At 34.8% G+C, this 22,853-nt stretch overlaps 1 protein-coding gene across 1 annotated transcript in view; it reads right to left on the reverse strand.

Moving 5' to 3' along the window:
- Positions 1–22,853, reverse strand: part of LOC148945322 (tachykinin-like peptides receptor 86C) — a 418,581-nt gene that overhangs the window by 367,340 nt on the left and 28,388 nt on the right. The window contains exon 2 of the mRNA XM_089099004.1: positions 5,030–5,144. Within this exon, the coding sequence (XP_088955130.1) occupies positions 5,030–5,144 (115 nt within the window). The remainder of the gene's footprint in view (positions 1–5,029; positions 5,145–22,853) is intronic.

The following is a 22,853-nucleotide window of genomic DNA, read 5'->3' on the forward strand; positions in this document are numbered from 1 at the left end:
TAAAATACATATATATATACATAAAAACGTATTTAAATCTTCGACTTTGATTTCTTCTTCTTCTTCGGTGCATATACTACTGTCATGAATCACAAATGCTGGTATGTCATTTGGATTCACTGTATACGGATCTTGATTGTCTGCAAAGTAAGGGTCACATTTTCTACAGTACAATTTAACTTCACTCTTTTCATATCTCTTTGTTTAGTCAATGATACTATTTGCATTCATGTTATGAAATTCGCGAGTTTCAATATGTCTATTTGAAGCAATATCACATACAGTGTTTTCAAATGGTGAATCACATTCGGTAACTGCCAAATAAAAATCACTTGGTTTATAACCATAACAGGCAGTGTCGTCATCACAACGATGACGTAGAAACCAGATTGTCTTGTTACCCCAACAGTTGAATCGTAGACCTGACTCCTCTTCCCAGAATAATTTAAATCCACGACGATACTAATCTCGTATAAATTAACTAAAATCACATTTGGGATTCTTTCCAATCATAGCAGGGTAAGTATTCTTTCACTGATCACATATATCATAGTGACAAATAGAGCATAGGTACCCTCTAGGGTGAGAGTCATAAATATATTCAAGACATGAATTACATTCCTTAGTTTGTATTGTATATCCTCTATGTAATTTTCAAGGATTACATAATTTACACTTTTCACTATAGTCATCAATAATTGTGCAATTCTCACATTGAGTCCAACTGCCAAGAGTGTACATGCACAATGGACATGTATAGAACATTTTTTGGTTTCCAATGTGAACTCTCTCACAGCTATAACGAAACTGATCGTCCTCGCTCGATAAATTCAAGGTGGAGGAATGGGGAGAGGAGTAACTCTGTGACGTTACCTCTTTCGAATGGCAGGGGAGCCATCTACATTGAATTTAATGGCAATGTTTTCAAAATTATATCCACGATATGATTCTGCTTTGTTCCAATTAATATATCAAAAAATTGACTATAAGTATTTGAATCACATTTTAAAAGTTGCATACAATAGTTCAATGGGGGAGAATCAGTTTTCATTATATTGTCAAGTGTTCCCCGAGAGAATATCCTGCGTTGAAGAGATAACTTCAGAAAATCGTCATCCAAAATCAAATGTTTTTCCATAAACACTAGATTTGATCTAATTCTCTCTTTCTCAAATTTATTCATTTTTCAGTCCTTTCACTCTGACTGCTGACTCTAGACTGACCCTGATTCGTTAGCTCTAACCTAACTTAACCAGAAAAGAAAGGGAACATTTTCGATTTCTAAACAATTTTATTGAATAATTACAACAACAACAATAATACTATGCACGTACAATTAGCGATAGAGTTTATTATATTCGATATATTTCACTATTGCACTTAAAGGAAATTGAAGTCTATTCACATGGGCTATATCAACTTTTGCACCGAAACAAAATTGATCCTCCATTTTAAGTTTGCTCAAGGATAATACATGTCTTGCATATACTTCATCCCATTCCAGACAAAGCCGTGATCCTCTTGTGATTTCCACCGCAATGTTTGGTTCTCTTGTATTATTACCATCAACTCCACTATCAACTTCTAATAGAATAAAAATTCCACTCCCCGTTATCAACAAACAAATGTATATCCACATGAGTAAAGTCAAACTGTTCTCACTCCTTTGAATTTTATTCACAGACAAATAGAAACTATTGTAAAATTCCTTTCCTCATATTCTCTGCGAACCTCCATTTTTAATATGTAACCAGCCCTCTGATTGGTCTAGAAGGAGATGTATCCGAGTCTCTGATTGGCTAATAAGGAGACACGTGATCCTGTTTCCTATTCCTGGATCTTAACATTCCCCCTTTTCGTCCACACCTGGACGAACAACAACAACAACAAATAAATCGACCTTGAAAATACATCAAAGTGAGAAGAATCCTGTTTTTTCATTCTCAGTGACAAAAACCATAAAACAGACATAAATTGCTTTTGACATCCATGAAAACCAACAAATAAAATGACTAACACTCATAACCGTCGAAGAAACATCCATCAATGTGAGAAAAATCCTGTTTTTTCATTCTCAGTGAGAAAAACCATACAACATCCATAAATTGCTGTACTCGTCAGAGATATTATGTAATCAATTGACAAAAACCATAAAACAGACATAAATTGCTGTTGACATCCGTGAAAAACAATAAATAAATTGACCAACACTCATAACCATCCAAGAAACATCCATCAATGTGAGAAAAATCCTGTTTTTTCCATTCTCAGTGAGAAAACCCATAAATTATGTACTGTCAACGTTAAACTAAATTGTAGATGGCAGCAGGGGTGAGGGATGGGAGTAGCACCCCCTTTCTACTTACGAGTCCTGGGCTATTGGGGCTCCAATGCACAAGCAAATCATAACACAATCCTAGCTTACCTAACGGCAAAAAAAGCAAAAAATTCTTTTTCGAATGAGTTGAAATCAACATGGGTTGAAATGAAGTCCTAGTACCAAAGGAACCCTATTGTAAATAGAAAATAGGTTGAAGCACAGAATTTCTAGAAAATAAGCGCTATACAAACCCAAGAAACTTTACTTTAAGTCAGGTTGAAACGTATATCTGCAAGTCCCTGGGCCAAGGAACCCAATAAACGTAGCTAAACTAAAAAAAAAAAAATGATGTTCCACCAATAATCGGGCGGAGAAAAAGGGCCAAAAAACCTTGCATCACAGTTTTAAACTTAAATCCATAAGAACTTGGGTAAGGTGAACCTCAACGTATAGACAAATCCAACAATGTTGTGGTTCACTTGGCTATGGGGCAACAAAACTTTTTTTCCTATGAGCCTGGTCTCACATTTTGACCAGCTTAGACCAAATAGTGTAGGCTACCTGGTTTAGAATTTTTGTTTTATCAACCCAGGCTAAAAACTAAAAGATCCTCAATGCCCAAAAAAAGGCGCTATATTATCTGAGATAGGTTCAAACATCCCTGGGCATGTAGATCTGGTGGAAAGGGGCTAATTAAGAAGGTGTAAAGTGGAGGTCATAAACAAAACTGCCCAAGATCCTGGAGGTCCAGCTAGACAGCATTATTGTAAAGTATTGTATTGGCATGTCAAAAAATTGAGTCGGAGAAGTCAGTCTGGATTTGTCTCAGTTAAAGATAAGGACAGGGCCTCAATTGTCGATAAGGAAAATTCTCAAGAGAAATGTGCAGAATATCTTGAGTGTGGGTTAGGCCCTGATAAAGTTAAAAGATATGATATAGAAAAAGTTAATTCTGTGAGGAGGAGTTAAAAACAGTACTAAAAGGATAAAAAAAAATTACGCCTCATGTCCTGGTAGTGTGGTAAATGAGTTTTTGAAATATTAGGGTTGTGAAGTTAAACTTAAATTACTGAAGATTAAGAATATGATTTTTGAAAAAGAGGTTACACCTAGTGATTTTGGGGAATTCTTTTTCAAATAGTTTTATAATAAAGATGATAAGAGTAAGTGTGGTAACTATAGAGGCACTAGCTTGGTTTGTGTAGGAAGCGAACTGCTTAGTATGATAATACTTCTTAGACTTAAGGATGTTGTACATAAGGTTTTAGAAGAAAAACAGTGTGGTTTCAAGAAGGTGAGAGGATACGTTGAAAGAATTTTCGCTCTCAGATTAATAATTGAGAAGTGCCTGAGCCAACAGACCACTATATTCTGCAGTCTAATAGTTTGTAAACACACGAAGAGCTTTAATTAATATCCTATCCTTGTATGGATTACCAGATGAATATATTAATTTGATTTGTGCTATGTGCGAGAACAACATTGTTGTGATTAAGGTAGGAAAATGAGGTTAGTAGCTGGTTTCGTATTAAATCTTTATGAAAAATGTATCTCTATCCCGATTTCTAGGGCTATAATGAGAGAAAAGTTGAGATAACAAAAACGCTTTTTTGCGGGTGAAGGGTGACAAATTGCTAAAGAATTTACTTTTTGCTCTTCCATCTAGGGTCATTCATCTAGGTGCCAAACGGTAAATAAAAGTTCAAGTAGGGATAAAATCCTTTTAATAGACAGTGTTTTTTTATAACAGTGATAGAAATTCACAAAAATACCAGATATTTCGGTCACATATACAGTGAACGTCATCAGTGGTAAAACATCAGTAGTTTTACCACTGATGACGGTCTCTGTATATGTGACCGAAATATCTGGTATTTTTTTGAATTTCTATCACTGTTATAAAAAACACTGTCTATTAAAAGGATTTTATCCCTATTTGAACTTTTATTTATCGTCATGGAAAGGCAGTGTGGTCTCCAAAATTATCTATGCCAAACGGAAACCAGGTCGTCTGTGAATGGGACGGAAAGAGGTTGCAAAACAGGATTTAACGTAAATCAGAAATTTTTGGGAAGGTGAAAGAGGGAAGCTTTGAATGCACTGGGATGGAGGAGGAGCCTGTGCAGTTGTACTAGCCTCGGGAGGATTGGTGTGGCATTGAGTAGTTAGTAGTGGTAGTAGTAGTAGCAATAGTAACAAACAGATTATTTTTTTGACGCAATGTTTTGATTGGACGATTCAATATAAGACTCACCAATCAAATTTTCATCCATTTTAAAAGCAAGTGTTTAAAGGAATAATATATCATTCACAAATTACAGCGAAAAAAGGTTGAAACTAGACAGATCGTTTAAAATAAATAACGTTATATTATGATTTGAGTATCTCCTTAGCCCCGCGCTTTTTATGCAAAAGCTTGACTTTTGTCGCCAAAGTTTTAGGAGTAACTCCTAAAGCACAAAAACAATTGGAACTGATAGGAGTAGGTTACACGCCACTTGCACTCATAAATACTTTTAGCATCATACTATATGAAATTAGCGTAAAGATTGGGGGGTTAGAGAAGGAGCATCCCTTACACGTACGAAATATTTTCTGTTCGTTTTTAGTTTTAGTGTCACTCTATACTTCCATGTGAAAATGATGCTATCGCGACAGCGATGGTTTTTGTTTGAGACTTGAATGCTAATATTAAACAAACAAACTTACTTGTCGTTTATAGCGTATACAACGTTGAATATACAATTCAGCATTGCCATCATTAAATCTGCTAGACTTAGACTAACTATAAATAGATTTGTAACCGTCTGCATCCTCCTATGGGCTGAAATAAAGAAACACAAATGAGAAAACAGTTCAGCACACAGAGGGGAACTATCTGCGTTTAGAATGAAACTGCTTATAGTGTAGTCAAGCTTTCAAACAGATATAAATATGTACTCCTAAGGGCTCAATATTTAGAAAATCAGTTTTTGATAGGAAAAAGAGATCATTTCGCAAAAGAATATGCATCAGCATTCCATGGAATCGTGCAGTATTTTCTTGCTACTAACATAAGTAAAGCTATCCGTAAATAGGTGGCTACGTTTAACAAATATCAAACACATTATTATGTTGACTATGATTTTTTTGAAAGTATTCACTTTCTATTTCCCAACAAACGATGAAGAAAAAAAAGAACAAAAAGAAGAAGAAATGGACGCATTTCACTGCTTCCCATGCAAAATATGATTTTCCTTTTTGTTCAAGATAGGGACTTTATTCTGTATAGGTTTTCCACCATTGTTTATTCCAATGGTAGAATTTTCATTACTAGTTATCAGTCCTCCAAAAATGTTAAAGTCCAAGAAGAAAAATTAATGAAAGTAGATGTTCCAATGACCAGTTAAAAATTCTTTACAGTTTTATGGCAGAAATATGGCAAAAATAATAACACAAATCTCCAAACAAAAAAAAGTGAATGTACATTGTCAGTTTAATATGCATAGCCTATGCTGATATTTATTCCTTTAAATTTTGATAATATTTGGTTTCTAAAAATTTTAAAAACGAAACAATTAAATTTTTTCACTAAAGTGCAAATTATGATTCGGCCTTGGGAAGACATAGGGATTTTGAGCCCTACTCATGTTAATTTCTGCTCGTTTTGGGTTTGAGTCGGCTATTTATTGTAATTTCTGTTCGTTTTGGGTTTCATTTACTTATCGATACTGATTTGTGGTTGTTTTACGCTTGGCAAATTATTTTTTTCAATTTTTGCTCACTTTTGGTTTAATGGAGTTCTTTACTTTTCTTTGAAAAATTTAATTTATGGAAAAGATTTTTTTAATTAATTTCTATTCGTTTTATACTGCTATAGTCTTTAGTAGTAAGACATCTAGTTCCACGAAACTAGATATAAAAATAGCCTATGACGATAAATATACAAGAGAAGGTATTTGACCTACTTCAGAGAGAGGTGTTAGAAATCAATTGAGATATTACAAATTATTAACAGATTGAGTATTCAGAAATTTGTAACATGATTCTTGCATGGACATATCAAATAATTATTGCATGGACATAGAATGAGAATAATTATTCAAATTTCCGAAGGGAGGAAGCCTTGAAATATTAATCGCTTATCAGCTAAGGGTAAATTTAAGGGGATGGTGACTCCATTAAGAGATAAATATTGTTTTCATTTTGGAGGTATGTCTTGAGAATAATTAATGAAATTTCCGAATATATTTAACGCGGAAATTTTAAATGTATAAGTGTGGTCGCTAAAATACAAAAGTACCAAGTGAGGATTACAGTTAATATCAAATGTTGCGTAGTATTAGGAATATACATAACGTTAAAATTAATAAAGCCGTACACATTTTAGGCATTGATACGACAGACTTTGAACATCCATATCCCAACCATCAAGGACACCAACTACTAATGACCCCAGCCACCAAGGACCCCAGTCGACAAAAACTGTAACCTCCATGGACACCAATACAGCCCCTCACAACTTTTGTACCCTCCCCCATTTGATTTTTATACTTTTTTTGAAGTTTAGTGTTTTTTAACTTTTTTATTATTATTATTCTTTTTAACTTAGAATTTTTTTAAATTTCTTAAAATGACATGAAATATACTTAAAACAAAAAAAAACACACATTTAATAATTTTAGAAATACAAAATGAGAATGATATAGATATGTTAGTCGTGACGTTTACTATTTGAAAAATAGTGTTTGTAGTAGCCCTTTTCTTTTTTCGTGACTTGGAATTTTTTGGAGTTTTAGTTTAGAGTCTTAGCTTAGAGTTTTAACTTAGAGTTTTAGTTTCGAGTTTCAGTTTAAAGTGTTTGTTTAAAGTTTTACTTTAGAGTTTTAGTTTAATTTTAGTTTAGAGTTTTAGTTTAGTTTTAGTTAAGAGTTTTAGTTATAGTTTAGTTTAGTTTTAGTTAACAGTTTTAGTTTAGTTTTAGTTTAGAGTTTTATTTTAGTTTTAGTTAGAGTTTTAGATTTAGATTAGTTTTAGTTAAGAGCTTTAGTTTATTTTTAGTTAAGAGTTTTAGTTAGATTTGTAGTTTAGTTTTAGTTAAGAGTTTCAGTTTAGAGTTTTAATTTAGATTTTTAATTTAGAGATTTAGTTTAGAGTTTTATTTTAGTTTTAGTTTTAGTTTAGTTTAGTTTTAGTTTAGTTTTAGTTTAGAGTTTTAGCTTAGAGTTTTAGTTTAGAGTTTAAGTTTAGAGTTTTAGTTTAGATTCTTAGCTTAGAGTTTTAGTTTAGAGTCTTAGCTTAGAGTTTTAGTATAGAGTTATAGTTTGGTTTTAGTTTACAGTTTTAGTTTGAGTTTTAGTTTAGTTTTTGTTAAGAGTTTTAGTTTAAAGTTTTAATTCAGAGTTTTAGTTTAGAGTTTTAATTAAGATTTTTAGTTTAGATTTTTAGTTTAGAGTATTAGTTTATAGTATTAGCTTAGAGTTTTAGTTTAGAGTCTTAGCTTAGAGTTTTAGTTTAGAGTTATAGTTTTGTTTTAGTTTAGAGTTTTACGTAGAGTCTTGGTTCAATTTTAGTATAGAGTTTTAATTAAGAGTTTTACTTTAGATTTTTAGTTTAGAGTATTAGTTTAGAGTATTAGTTTAGAATTTCAGTTTAGAACCTTAGCTTACAGTTTTAGTTTAGAGTTTTAGCTTAGGGTTTTAGTTTAGAGTTATAGTTTAGTTTTAGTTTAGAATTTTAGTTAGAGTTTTAGTTTAGTTTTAGTTAGGAGTTTGAGTTACAGCAAAACTCTAAGTTAAAACTCTGAACTAAAAATCTAAGCTATTGCTCTAAACTAAAACTCTTTAGCTAAAACTCTAAGATAATACTCTAAACTAATACTCTAAACTAAAAATCTAAAGTAAAACTCTTAATTAACACTCTAAACTAAAAATTTAAAGTAAAACTAAACTAAAACTCCAAACTGAAACTCTAATTTAGAACTCAACTAAACTAAGACTCTAAACTAAAACTAAAACTAAACTGAAAATTTAAACTAAAACTAAACTAAACTAAAACTCAAAATTAAAACTCTAGACAAAAACTCTTACCTAAAACGAAACTACAGCTCTAACTAAAACTATTAACTAGTTAAACTAAAACTAAACTAAAAATCTAAACTAGTTAAACTAAAAATAAACTAAAACTCTAAACTAAAACTCTTAACAACAACTAAACTGCAACTCTACTTTAAACTCTTAAAAAAAATCTAAACAAAAACTAAACTAAACCTCTAACTAAAACTGTAAAATAAAACTAAACTAAACTAAAACTCTTAACTGAAACTAAACTAAAACTCTAAACTAAAACTCTAAACTAAAACACTAAACTGATACTAAAATAAAGCCCTAAACTAAGACTCTAAGCTAAAACGCTAAACTAAAACACTAAACTAATACTCTAAACTAAATATCTAAGCTAAAACTCTAAGCTAAAGCTCTAAACTAATAATCTAAACTAACAATCTAAACTAAAAATCTAAATTAAAACTCTAAACTAAAACTAAAAATCTATGTAATACTCTAAAATAAAACTAAACTAAAACTAAAGTTCCACTTTAATTCTAATTTTTCTTGAAGAAGTGAAGAAAAGTTCAAGATCTCTTTTGAATATTTTCAAAGACGAAAAACAAGTTGAATAAATTTCCATATTTTCTGTCAATTTAAGACATGTAAAAATAAGATGAACAAAATTTCCATGTTAAAAAATATAAAAATAAAATATAAGTTAAAAAAGTTAAAAAAATTAAACGTCGAAAATTTTTTTTAAAAAAAATGTGAGGGAGGGTCCAAAAAGTTGGGGCTGTATTGGGTTTCTTGGAGGTTTGGGTTCTTTTCGGCTGGGGTCCTTAGTGGTTGGGGTCCTTGGTGGCCAGGGTCCTTAGTGGTTGGGGTCCTTGATTGTTGGGATATAGATGTTCAATTTCGACTTTATTTATTTTCCCAATAATATAAAATATTTTATATGAACTGCACTCCTCACTTGGTACTTGTGTATTATAGCGATCACCCGTATACATTCAAAATTTCCGCATTAAATATATTCGGAAATTTAAATAATTATTTTCAAGACACCCCTCCAAAATAAAAACAATATTTGTCTTTCATTGGAGTCACCATTCCCTCTAATTTACCCTTAGTTGATAAGTAATTAATATTTCAAGGCCTTTCTCCTTTTGGAAATTTGAAAAGTTATTCTCATTCTATGTCCATGCAATAATTCTGTGATATGTCCATGCAAGAATCACGTGAAAACTTCCTGAAGACTTAATCTGTTAATAATCTGTAATCTGTCAATTGAATTCTAACGCCTCTCTCTCTAAAGTAGGTCAAATACCTTTCTTGTAGATTTATCGTGATAGGCCATTTTTAGATCTAGTTTTGTGGTACCATATGTCTTACTACTGTCAAAAAAGAAAAAGCAAATAATAGTTTAAATCTTTTCGGTTTTTCTTTAAGAATTTATAGTTTAGCCTGCTATTTGTCTGCTAGAGAAATTTTTTCTACCATTTTTAACAACATACATCCTTTTAAAAATCTGGACACAAATAGTAGTATTTAATTTACTTTTATATCTCCTCTATTTGAACTGAAAAAAAGAACTTGATACCATTCTTAAAACAATCTATCTATTTTCTTTGATAGCTGGGATACACTTACACCCTTTTGATTTAGTTAAGTTTTATGAGCAGAAGATGTAATAGAAGTAGCGCCAAAAGTTTGAGCGTAATACCTTCAGTCGTTCTTGAGATATTGCTAAGATGTCTTATTGGCAATCAGAATATCCACAGTGCTGTTTTATTTAATCTTAAGACAATATTTAGTTTTTAAACATAATGGGCAAATTATATAAGTGTGGGGTGTTGACTTACGCAATAGTTTTAGAAATACAGTTATAAAACCGTTGAGCTATGCTAAACCAAATGACTATCTTAAATTTGTATTGGAAGTGTTTGGAAAATTATGAGCCAAAGAGGAGGGCTAATAGCCCTCCAATCACTTTTGACTCATAAAAAGGGTAGTTGAACTTCAAATTTAGAATCAAATTAGCTCACTTAGAATATTAATGATATTACTAGCTATGATAGAGCAGCGCTGCCTATAATATTGCTTTTTTCCCCTTTTATTGCTTACTTACTTATTTACTAAGACGAGACACAGGCTGTTCAGCCCAACTTGGCATCAAGAAGCTGCTGGACCAAATGCTTCTATTGGGTTCTATCTTCTGTGAGTGGTTGAATAAACTCCAGCCATACCTTGTCCCACTTGTGACTATGCTTTCGGAATCCCCAAGCGGTTCGACATCCTTTTTGACGATATTCAGCCAAGATTTCATCTGACCACCTAGGTTTTTCTTCCATGAAGGAGCGGGGGCTGCTAGTAGTACTTAGCATGTCAGGGTCTCTTCTGAGTGCCTCATTACGCGACTTAGCCACTTGAGACGTCTTTTCTTGATCATGGTGGAAACGTCATGCTTTTGTCCGCATACCTTCATCAGCTCTTGGTTGCTGATCCTTTATGCCAGCCGTAGGTTGCTAATAGCCCTTAGCTATTTTCGGTCAAAAGTATCAAGCTGAAGCTCTTCTTCCACCTTGAAGGGTCAGGTCCCACATCTGTATAACAAAATTGAATGCACACATACTGAGTAGATCCTAAGCTTCGTCACGAGGTTGATTTCCCTTCTACTCCAAAGTGGTTTGCGGAGCTGGCCAAAACGGACCAAGGTTTGCTAATCCTGCTTTGAATCTCACTAGTTGCTCCACCTTTTGCATCTGTTGATTACCCTAGGTATTTGAACTTTCCCACCGTCACAACACATACCCTAAAGAAGAACTGGAGAAATCAAAAACTTGACACTTGCATTAATACTTGCATGCGTATAGAGTTTTTGGCTAATTGAAACTTCCCCCAAACGTTTCAACTTAATGCCCTTAGTTACAGTAACCGTAGAAGTAGTATCAAAAGTACACATATAGTGACTTCTGGCTAGTTCAAAATGTGTCACAACTTACCTGAAAGGTTTAACTCAATGATGTAAGCCGTGATGTTGACACCTTGTTGATAACCTACGTGATCATAGTTTGTTTTGATTTAGTTCAGCATCCGCCTAAATATTCCTTGAAAACTTCAGCTTAATACCCTTAGCTTGAGTGGTAGCAATAGTGTTAGTAGCAGTAGTAGCATTAGCAGTAGTATGTACGCAGCGTTTTTTTCAACATCCCCTTCAACACATGATGATATTTTTAACTTAATGCCATCAACCGGCCGGTATTGCTGATAGGTCCTCCTAACAACCTATGTAGGTAACGACCTATAGATTGTTCCGATTTACTTCAATACAGTTATAATATTGCCCAGAATTTTCGCCTTCATACCCTTAGGTTTATTAATAGTAGTAGTAGCACCAGTAGTTATAGTAGTGGCATTAGGAGTACAGTTATTAGTAGTAGTCTTATCCTTAGTAGCAGTCGTAGTAGTAACAGAAATAATAATAGTAGTAGTATTTGTAGGAGCAGAAGCAGTAGTGTTATGATGCAAATATTGTCTTTCGGTTAGTTCAACATCCCCCACAACAGGCTTTGTAGGTTTTAATTTCACACCCAAAACTATTCCTAAGATATTGCTGGCATGTCATTTTGACAAGCTGCATACGGATGGTAGGTTGTCATCAAACAGTTCATGGTAACGAACTGTAAGTAAGGAGCGACCCGGCTCAATGGTAACCGAAACTCTAGAAAACGGGTTTTTGATACCAATAGATACATCAAAAGAATCAAATTTCAATGCAGATTTCAAATATATAACTTTCATCAAGTTTAGTGCTACCGATCAAAAGTTACGCGCCTGAGAAAATTTGGCTGATTTTAAAAAAAATGGGAAAAGACCCCCTAAAAGTTATAGAACCTTAATGAAAATCACACCATCAAATTCAGCATGTTATAGAATCCTACTGTACAGGTTTCGAGCATCTATTTACGAAAATTTGGAATTTGCTTTTTTTTTGCCAGAAGAAAGATCACGAATGCGTGTTTATTTGTTTTTTTTTTGTTTTTTTTTCCCAGGGGTCATCGTATCTACCCAGTGGTCCTAGAATATCGTGGGAGGACTCATTGGAACCGAAATGAAAAGTTCTAGTGCCCTTTTTAAGTGACCAAAAAAATAGAGGGCAACTAGGTCCCCTCCCACGCTCATATTTTCACCAAAGTCACCCGATCAAAATGTTGAGATAGCCATTTTGTTCAGCATGGTTGAAAATATGATAACTATGTCTTTTAGGATGACTTAATCCCCAGAAGTCCCGGGGGGAGGGCTGAAAGTTATGAACTTTACCCAATGTTTATATATAGTATTGGTTATTGGGAAGTATACAGACGTTTTCAGGTTTTTTTCTGGTAGTTGGGGGGGGGGGTCGGGGGTTATGATGGAGGATCTGTCCATGAAAGAAGTTTTCATGGGGGGAGGGAAATTGCAATGAAGGGGGCGCCGGACTTGCCAGCATTATTTATTGGTTATTGGGAAGTATACAGACATTTTCAGGAAGGATAATTTCTGGAGGGGGGGGGGCTGGAGGAAGGGGTTACTCGGGAGAATCTTTCCGTGGAAGATGTTTCTTTGGGGTAAGGGACATCTCTGTGAAGGGGGCGCTGGAATTCCAAGCATTATTTAAAAAACGATCAGAAATTAAATTAAAAAAAAAAAAAATTTCAACTGAAAATAAGAAGCAACATTAGAAGTTAAAACAAACAGAAATTATAACGTATATGAGGGGGTTCTCCCCCAAGTCAATACCTCGCTCTTTACGCTACAGTTTTTTTTAGTGCTTTCAAAAGAGCTATCTATTCTAATTAAACGGCTTTTGTGATTCAGGGGTTTGTGAATTAAATTTTTGTTTTAACGTTTAACGTAAACAGCGTGGTATTGAATAAAGGGAAAACCCCGTCATATGCGTAATAACATATACGTAATAAAAAAAAACAATAAAAAAACAAGCGATACGGCTCAATAGTAATCGAAACTTTTAAAAACGGAATTTTGATGTCAATAAATGTATCAAAAGAATGGGTTTATAATGCTGATTTCAAATATATAAATTTTATTAAGTTTAGTATTACTCATCAAAGGCTACGAGCCTGAGAATATTTACCGGATTTTTTAAAGAGGGGTGAAACATCCCCTACAAGTGAAAGAATTTTAATGAAAATCACACCGTCAGATTCAGCGTATCAGAAAACCCTATTACATAGGTTTCAAGCTGATATTTGCAAAAATCTGCAACTTTGTATTTTTTGCCAGAAGAAAAATATACGAATATAGAAGTTAGTTACGTAAGTTAATTTGTAAATTACGCCATAACCAAATTTAGAGACATCCATTTAGCAAAAGAAAAGTACAATTTTTATGCAAATTTTGTTTACCTATTCAATGATGGTGAGCCAAAATAAAAGCTGCATTAACTAAAAAACGATCAGAAATTAAATAAAAAAAAACAAGTTTTTTTAACTGAAAGTAAGAAGCGACATTAAAACTTAAAAAGAACAGAAATTATTCCGGATATGAAAGGGGCTGTCCCCTCCTCAACGCCTCACTCTTTACGCTAAAGTTTGATTCTGTCTCACAACTTTATTTTTTAAAACAATAAAAAACTTTAGCGTAAAGAGTGAGGCATTGAGGAGGGAACAGCCCCTTTCATATACGGAATAATTTCTGTTCGTTTTAAGTTTTAATGTCGCTCCTTACTTTCAGTTTAAAAAACTTGTTTTTTCTATTTAATCACTTAATAGAATTAACCCTTGCTATAACCTTTTCGATTCGCTCTTTTGATAACATGTATATTCATATACCTCTCGAGATTTTCATCTTAATGTTCTTAACCTTACAAGTAGTTGTGATGGAAGTAGTAGTTGGAGCAATCGTAATAGTACTAGTAGAACTAGTAAATTTTGCACTAGCAGTAGTATTAGTAGTAGTATGCACATATTGCCTTTTGGTCAATTGATCTTCCCCTTTAAGTATTCTCTGAGTGTTCCAACTTAATACACAAATCATTTCTTAAGACGCGCTATTTTGACATTCTAAATGCGCATATTGTCTTTTCTTAGTTGTAATTTTTGTTAGTTCTGAAATAAATTGATGTGCCAAAACTTTGATTAGATGTTTGTTTTGGGAAATGATGGGCATGGGGGGAAGTTTGATTTCTCTCAAATCACTTTGACTCTTTAAAAGGGCCATCTGAATTTAATATGACCACCCATTCCACAAAACCTAATATACCCCCAAGGCACAACTAAAAGCCCTTACCCCAGAGCTCTGGGGGGTTGTTTCAACCCTGGAGGCATTGTTATATGTTCTTTGGAATATTTTAAACAAAATTGTTTTCGCACAATGTCAATCAGATGTGTTTGGTAAACAGAAGGGTAAATGGAGGGGGGGCTAATTAACCTCCATCACCTTTGACTCTTAAAAGGGAACTAGAGATTCCAATTTCAACCAAATGAGCCACCTCTAAGGTGTATACAACCATCCCTTCCATAAGAAATTTAAATGCCCCAGGGGCATAACTTACAACCGTAACCCTCAGACACTGGTGCTTTGTATCAACCCCAAAAGCCTTGTTTTATGATCGTTGGACTATTTTGAATAAAAGAGCTGTTTTAAAATTTCTATTGAATACATCTTGGGAAAACACGACGTGTCGGGGACGCGGGAGGGGGGGGGGGGTGGAAAGCTACGCTCTGATCACTTTGACTCTTAACAAGTACACTAGAAATTCTAATTACCAATCCAATGAGTCCCTTCCGAAGTATAAACGACCACTATTTCTATAAAAAAGACTCTAAATGCCATGACTTACATCCCTTTCCCTGAGGGCTGTTGGAGGGGGGGGGGCTTATCCTCAAAGTAAAGCGCCACGACGCAGTAGGTTTCAGACTTTTTCCGTAAGAAAAGTGATTTTTGTTCATTTCAAGCTTGATTTGCATATTCAATTTAAGTTTCACTCGTTTTAAGATTTATTTATTCATTTACATTAGTATCTACTGTATGTATGTCTGCCTAGATTCTTTATTTAATTTCTGTTCGTTCTGAGTTTCATTTATGCTTCAATAGCAAAATATTTCTTTTCGTTTTAAGATTGATTTCCATATTCAATTTAAGTATTACTCGCTTTAAAATTTATTTGTTCATTTATATTATTACTTGTTGTATGTTTCTTTGATATGATTGTTTATTTAATTTCTGTTCGTTTTGGGTTTCATTTATTCTTTAATAGTAATTTCTGGTCGTTTTGAATTTTATAGGGATTTATTTGTATCTGCTGATCTTTAGTTTAAATTGGCCTTTACTTTTCTTGAAAAAATTCTTTTTCAGAAAGTGTTTTTTTTAAATTAATCTTTGTTCCTTTTCGATTGCAAAAAGTTACAAGTTTTTAAAAATACCTTATTTCAAAATCCAATTTTTTTTTGAGAATCAAATGTTCATCAAAGTATCAAAACTAGCATCAAAGTAACAATATCAGAGTAAAAAATGGGTTCTTGTCCAGTTTGAAGTTTTATTATCTGATGTTTGAATTATTTTTAACAAAATGGCTAGCTCAAAATTTTATTGGATGGGTTTGGGGAAAAAAGGACTTGAGGGGGGAGACTAATTGCCTTTCAATCCCTTTTGACTCTTTAAAAGTTAACTAGAACTATCCATTTTCAATCAAATGAGCCCTCTCTGAAGTTTATACGAGAATCCTTTCTATAAGAACCATAGGCTATATGCACCCAGGCCATAATTTTCAATGCCAATCTTCAGGCCCTGGAGGGTTTTGTCGAAACCTAGACTTTAATATATGATGCTTGAAACTATTTTTAACAAAATGGCCGTCTCAAAATTTTCATTGGATGGGTTTGGGGAAGAAAAGGCGTGGAGGGGGGAGGGGCTGGTATTCCTCCGATTTCTTTTGACTCTGAAAAAGTGAACTTTCACTTTTAATTTCAAATTAAAAGAGCCTTCTCTAAAGTTTATGCGAGCAACCCTTTCCTAAGAACCATAAACGGCCCCAGACCATAGCTTACAACGCCTGCTCCCGGGCCGTGGAGAGTTGTGTTGATACCGGAGTTTTTGTTATCTTACCTTTGAACTATTTAAAAAAAATGGCTATCTCAAAATTTGTATCAGAGGGGTTTGCGGAAAAAACGGCGTGGGGTGAGACTAGTTGCCCTCCAATCTCTTTTAATCTTATAAATTGAACTAGAACTTTCAATTTCCATTCAAATGAGCCCTCTCTGAAGTTTATACGAGTATCCTTTCCATAACAGCTATATATACCCACCGGGCATCACTCACAATGCCTACCCCGGGCCCTGAAGGGTTGTGTCCACCCTGGAGTTTCCGTAATATGATCTTTGAAAAAATGGCTCTCTCAAAGTTCTTGTCGGATGGGTTTGAGGAAAATAGGGCGTAGAGGGAGGGGGGCAGTTTCCCTCTTATCTCTTTTTACTCTTAAAAAGTGAAATAGAGCTTTCAATTTCCAATCAGAAGAGCCCTCTCCGGAGTTTATACGAGCTTCCTTTCCATAAGAACCATATAAGCCCCCAGAGCTTTACTTACAACGCCTGCCCTCTGGTCCTTGGTGGTTGCTTCGACACAGGGGTTTTTCTTATCTGACATTTGAAATATTTTTAATGAAATGGCTATCTTAAAATTATTATTGGATGGGTTTGGTGAAAAAGGGTGTGTGTGGGGGGGGGGCTAGATTCCCTCAGATGTCTTTTAACTCTAAAAAGTGAACTAGAACTTTCTATTTCCAATCAAATGAGCCATGTCTGAAGCTTATACGAGCATCCCTTCATAAAAACCACATACATCCCCAGAACCTCACTTACAACGCATACCCCTCGGGCCCTGCAGGGTTGTGTCGACACCGGAGTTTTTGTTATCTAATTTTTGAACAAGTTTTTAAAAAAAGGCTAACTCATAATTTGTAGCGGATGGGTTTGGGGGAGGGGGTCGTTACCCATCAATCTTCTGACTCTTAAAAATTGAACTAGAACTTCCAATTTCCAATCAAATAAGCCCTCTATGAAGTTTATACGAGCATCCCTTTCATAAGAACCATACATGCCTTCAGGGCATAACTTTAAACGCCTTCCCCCGGGCTTTGCGAGGTTGTATTGACACTAGACTTTTTCTTCCGACCTTTGAACTGTTTTTAACAAAATGCATATCTCAAGATGAGTTTGAAAAAAAAGGCGTGGGGGGGCTAGTTGCCCTTGGATCTCTTTTGACTCTTAAAAAGTGAGCTCGAACTTTATATGAGCATCCCTTTCATAAGGACATTATATGCCCCAGGGTATAACTTACAACGTCTGCTCCCGGGTCCTAGAGGGTTGTGTCGACACCTGAGTTTTGTTATCTGAAATTTTGAAAAATTTTTAACAAAATGATTATCTCAAAATTTTTATCGGATGCATTTTGGGAAAAAGGGGCGTGGGGGCGAATAGTTGCCCTCCAATCTCTTTTGTGTCTCATAAACTGAACTAGAAGTTTCAATTTACAATCACATGAGCCCTCTTTGAAGTTTTTACAATCATCCCTTCCATAAGAACAATATATTCCCCCAGGGCATAACTTACAACGCCTGCCCTTGGGGCATGGGGGTTGTGTGGGCACCGGAGTTTTCGTTATATTGTCTTTGAACTATTGAAAAAAATGACTATGTCAAAGTTCTTATCAGATGGGTTTGAGGAAAAAAAGGCGTGGAGAGGGGGCCAGCTGCCCTCTGTTCTCTTTTGAATATTGAAAAGTGAACTAGAACTATCAATTTCCAATCAAATGAGCCCTCTTAAAAGTTTGTAGGAGCTTCTTATCCATAAGAACCATAATATGCCCCCAAGGCATAACTTACAACACCTGCTCCCGGGACCTGGGGGACTGTGTTGACACTGGAGATTTTGTTACATGATCTTAGAAGTATTTTTAACAAAATGGTTATCTCAAATCAGATGAATTTGGAGAAAAGGGTAGGGGGAGGGGGTGCTGGTTACCCTTCGACATCTTTTGACTGTTAAAAAGAGAACTAGAACATTCAATTTCCAATCAAATGAGCCTTCTCTAAAGTTTTTACGAGCATTCCTTCCAAAAGAACCATATATGCCCCCAGGGCATAACTTACAACGCCTGTCCCCGGACCCTTGGGGGTTTTGTCGACAGCGGAGTTTTCGTTATTTGATCATTGATATATTTTTAATAAAATGGCTATCTCAAAATCTTTACCGGTTGCATTTGGGAAAAAAAAGGGCGTTAAGGGGGGCTAGTTGTCCTTTAATCACTTTTGACACTTAAAAAAGCAATAGAACTCTTGATTTCCAATTGAATAAGCCCCCTTTTAAGTTTATACAATGACCCCTTCCATATGAAGTGCCCTTCCATATAAAAAAAGAATAATAAATAAATCAGAGGCAATGCTGTAGCGCTGCCTATAGTATTAGCCATACAGCTCCAATGTTTTATTATTTTTTTTCCCAGAGGAACTTCATATGGAAGGAGTCGTCATAAAAACTTCAAAGGGGGCTCATTCGATTGGAAATCGAGAGTTCTAGTGCCGTTTTTAAGGGTCGAAAGTGATTGGAAGGCAACGAACCCCTCTTCTATGCCTATCATTTCCCCAGACACATCCAATCAATATTTTGAGATATCCATTTTGTTCTATATAGCTGATTTCCACATAGAAATTATGTTTTTGAGGAGAACACTCCCCCACAGCCCTCAGGGCAAGGGTTGTAAGTAATGCCCTTGGGGCATATAGGCTTTTTATAGAAGGCTCTGTCGTAGAAACTTCAAGAAGGGCTCATTCGATTAGAAATTCAAAGGGCTAGTGACCTTTTTAACACTCAAAAGTGATTGGAGGGCAACTAATCCCCCTCTCACGCCCACCTTTTCCCCAAACACATCCAATCAAAACTTTGAGATAGCCATTTAGTTCAACGTGCTTGAAAATTCCGGAAATTGGGTCTTTGAGGATGACAGGCTCCCCACGGCCCTCAGGGTAAGGGTTGTAAGGTATGCCCTGGGGTCATATAAAGTTTTTATAGAAAGGATTGTCGTAGAAACTTCAAAAAGGGCTCAATCAATTGGAAATTTAAATGGCTAGTGCCTTTTTTAATGGTCGAAAGTGATTGGAAGGCAACTAACACCCCTTCCACGCCCAGCATTTCCCCAAACACATCCAGTCAAAATTCTGAGATAACCATTTTGTTCAACGTAGTTAAAAGCTCTGGAAATTATATCTTTGAACATGACAATCCCCCCCAAGGTATTCAGGGCAAGGGTTATAAATTATACTCGGGGACCATACATGGCTATTATAGGAGGAGTGATTGCATAAATTTTGGAGAGTATTCAGTTGAACGGAAATGGAAATTAGTACTTGACTCTTTAATCATCGAAAGACATCGAAGGGTAAACAGCCCCCCCACGCCTTTTTTCCCAAATGTATCAGATGAAAATTTTGAGATAGCTATTTTGTTAAAAATAGTTCCAAGATCATATAACAAAAACTCCGGTGTCGACCCAATACCCAAGGGTCCGGGAGCAGGCGTTGTTAGTTATGCCCTAGGGGCATATATAGTTCTTATGGAAGGGATGCTCGTCTAAACTTCAAAGAGTTCTCATTCGATTGGAAATTGATAGTTCTAGTTCACTTTTTAAGAGTTAAAAGAGATTGGAGGGCAACTTACCCCCCCCCCTCTTCACACCCTTTTTTGCTGAAACGCATCTGATAAGAACATTGAGACAGCCATTTCTTAACAATAGTTCAAAGACCATATAACGAAAACTCCTGGGTCGACACAGCCATCCAAGGCCCGAAGGCAGACGTCGTAAGTTATGCCGTGTGGGAATATATGGTTCTTATGGAAGGGCTGCACGTAAAAACTTCAGGGAGGCTAATTTGATTGGAACTAAAAATCCTAGCTCAGTTTTTGAAATTAAAGAGATTAGAGGGCAACTAGCCCCCATACCCCTTTTTCCCCGAATGCATTCGAAAATTTTTTTTAGATAGCCATTAAGTTAAAAATTGTTCAAAAGTAAGATAGAAAAAACTCAGGTGTTGACACAGCCCCGAGGGCCCGAGGACTGGCGTTGTAAGTTATGGCCAGGGGCATGTATGGTTCTTATGGAAGGGATGCTTGTAAAAACTTCAGAGAGGGCTCATTTGACTGGAAACTAAAATTTCGAGTTCACTTTTTAATAGCCAAATGAGATCCAAGGGCAACTAGCCCGCCCCACGCCTTCTTTCTCCCAGCCCATCTGACGAAAATTTTGAGATAGACAACTCCGGTGTCAATACAACCCCCCAGGGCCCAAAAGAAGGTGTTGCCCTAAGTCATGCCCTAAGAGCATCTCTGGTTCTTATGAAAGGGATGCTCGTATAAACTTCATAGAGATTTCATTTGATTGGAAATTTAAAGCTCTAGTTCACTTTTTAAGATACAAGAGATTTAAGGTCACCTAGCCCCCCCTCCCTCCCATGCCCTTTTTTCTGCAAACCCATCCGCTACAAATTTTGGGATAGCCACTTTTTTTTTAATTGTTCAAAAATTAGATAAAAAAAACCTTCGTGTCAATACAACCCCCTAGGGCCCAAGGGGTAGGCGTTTTAAGTGTTGTCCTGGGGCGTGCATGGTTCTTATAAAAGGGATGCTTGTACAAACTTCAGAGAGGGCTCATTTGATTGGAAATTGAAAGCGCTAGTTCACTTTTTAAGAGTCAAATGATATCCGACGGCAACTAGCTTTCCCCACACTCTATTTATTTTTTTCCCAGACGCACTTCATATAGTTTAGATAGCAAAGTTCAGATAACAAAAATTTTAGTGTCGACACAGCCCCCCAGGGCCTGAGGGTAGGCGTTGTAAGTTATGCCCTTGGGGCATATATTGTCGTTATGGAAGGGATGGTCGTAAAAATTTCATAGAGGGCTCATTTGATTGGAAATTGAAAGTTGTAATTCACTTTTTAAGATTAAAAAGTGATCGGAGAGCAGCTAGCCTCTTCCACACTCCATTTTTTTCACTTACGCACTTCATATAGAAGGGGTCGTCGTATAAACTTCAAAGGGGGCTCATTTCAAAGTGTGCAAACTATTTTCACTTTGATATTGTTACTTTGATACCAGTTTTGATACTTTGCTGAAGATTAGATTTTTATCTTAAAGTTTGATTTTGAAATAAGGAATTTTTAAAAACTTGAAACTTTTTGCAATCAAAAACGAACAAAAATTAATTGAAAGAACCTTTCCGTACAACAAGTTTTTCAAAGAAAAGTAAATGCCATTTTAAACTTAAGCTCAGCAGATAAAAATACTTGTTAAAATTCAAACTTAAAACGACCAGAATATTACTATTAAAGAATAAATGAAACCCAAAACGAACAGAAATTAAATAAACAGTCATAGGAAAAAACATACAACAAGTAATAATATAAATGAATAAACAGATCTTTAAGTGAGTAATACCTAGATTGAATATGAAAATCAAGCTTACAACGAAAAAATGAATATTTTGCTATTGAAGTATAAATGAAACTCAAAACGAACAGAAATTAAATAAACAATGAATGCAAACAAACATACAATAGATATTATTGTATATGAATAAATAAATCTTAAAACGAGTGAATCTTAAATTGAACATGCAATTCAAGCTTTAAACGAACAAAAATCACTACAAACAAGAGTTTGGATATTGCCTCCTTCTCTCACTGTAAAAGTCTAAAACCTACTGCGTCATTGGCGCTTTACTGAACACTATATGCGCCTTGAACAGTCTTGGAAAGTATAAACAACATTGAATTGAATATTTGATATATAATTATGTTAGTTGTTGAACATCAGTACAAGAATCTATTTCACAAGGGGGCAGTATCCCAACTCTTGTTTGTAGTGGAACTATATTCGCCTTGAACAACTTTAGAAAGAAATAATAAATTGAACTGTATATTTGATGTATAATGATATTACTTTCTGAAAGCTCATCATTTCAAAACTTTACTATAATTTTAATGTTTATTTTCAATATTAAGTACAATAGAAAACATTGGTACTAAAATTGGTTTTCAGTAAAGCGCCAATGACGCAGTAGGTTTTAGACTAAGGGAATATTTTATCTGCTGAGCTAAGTTTAAAATGACCTTTACGTTTCTTTGAAAAACTTATTTTTAGGAAAGTTTTTTAAATTAATATTAATAAAACATTGAAGCCCTACGGCCTATACTATAGACAACGCTTTATCGTTGCCTCTGATAAATGTCCTTGTGTTCTTTTTATTAATTTATAGTTTTCTTTTAACTTTTTACTTCCTTTTCATGTTAAGTATCTTTTACATCTTCTATGGTAAACTAATTAGATAAGCTTGCACTTCTAGGGCTGGGGGAGGGCTGAAGTATTTTTAACGTTTATATCCCCCCCTCCCAAAAAAAGGCTGGAGTATAGTTTGCACTTTACTGAAAACTGAACAGATTCCTTAAAACAAATTA

This window comes from Artemia sp. Qi Xiang Cuo, chromosome 13 (genome assembly GCF_049724085.1).
Source record: "Artemia sp. Qi Xiang Cuo chromosome 13, ASM4972408v1, whole genome shotgun sequence".
In the NCBI taxonomy this organism is placed as follows: domain Eukaryota; kingdom Metazoa; phylum Arthropoda; class Branchiopoda; order Anostraca; family Artemiidae; genus Artemia; species Artemia sp. Qi Xiang Cuo.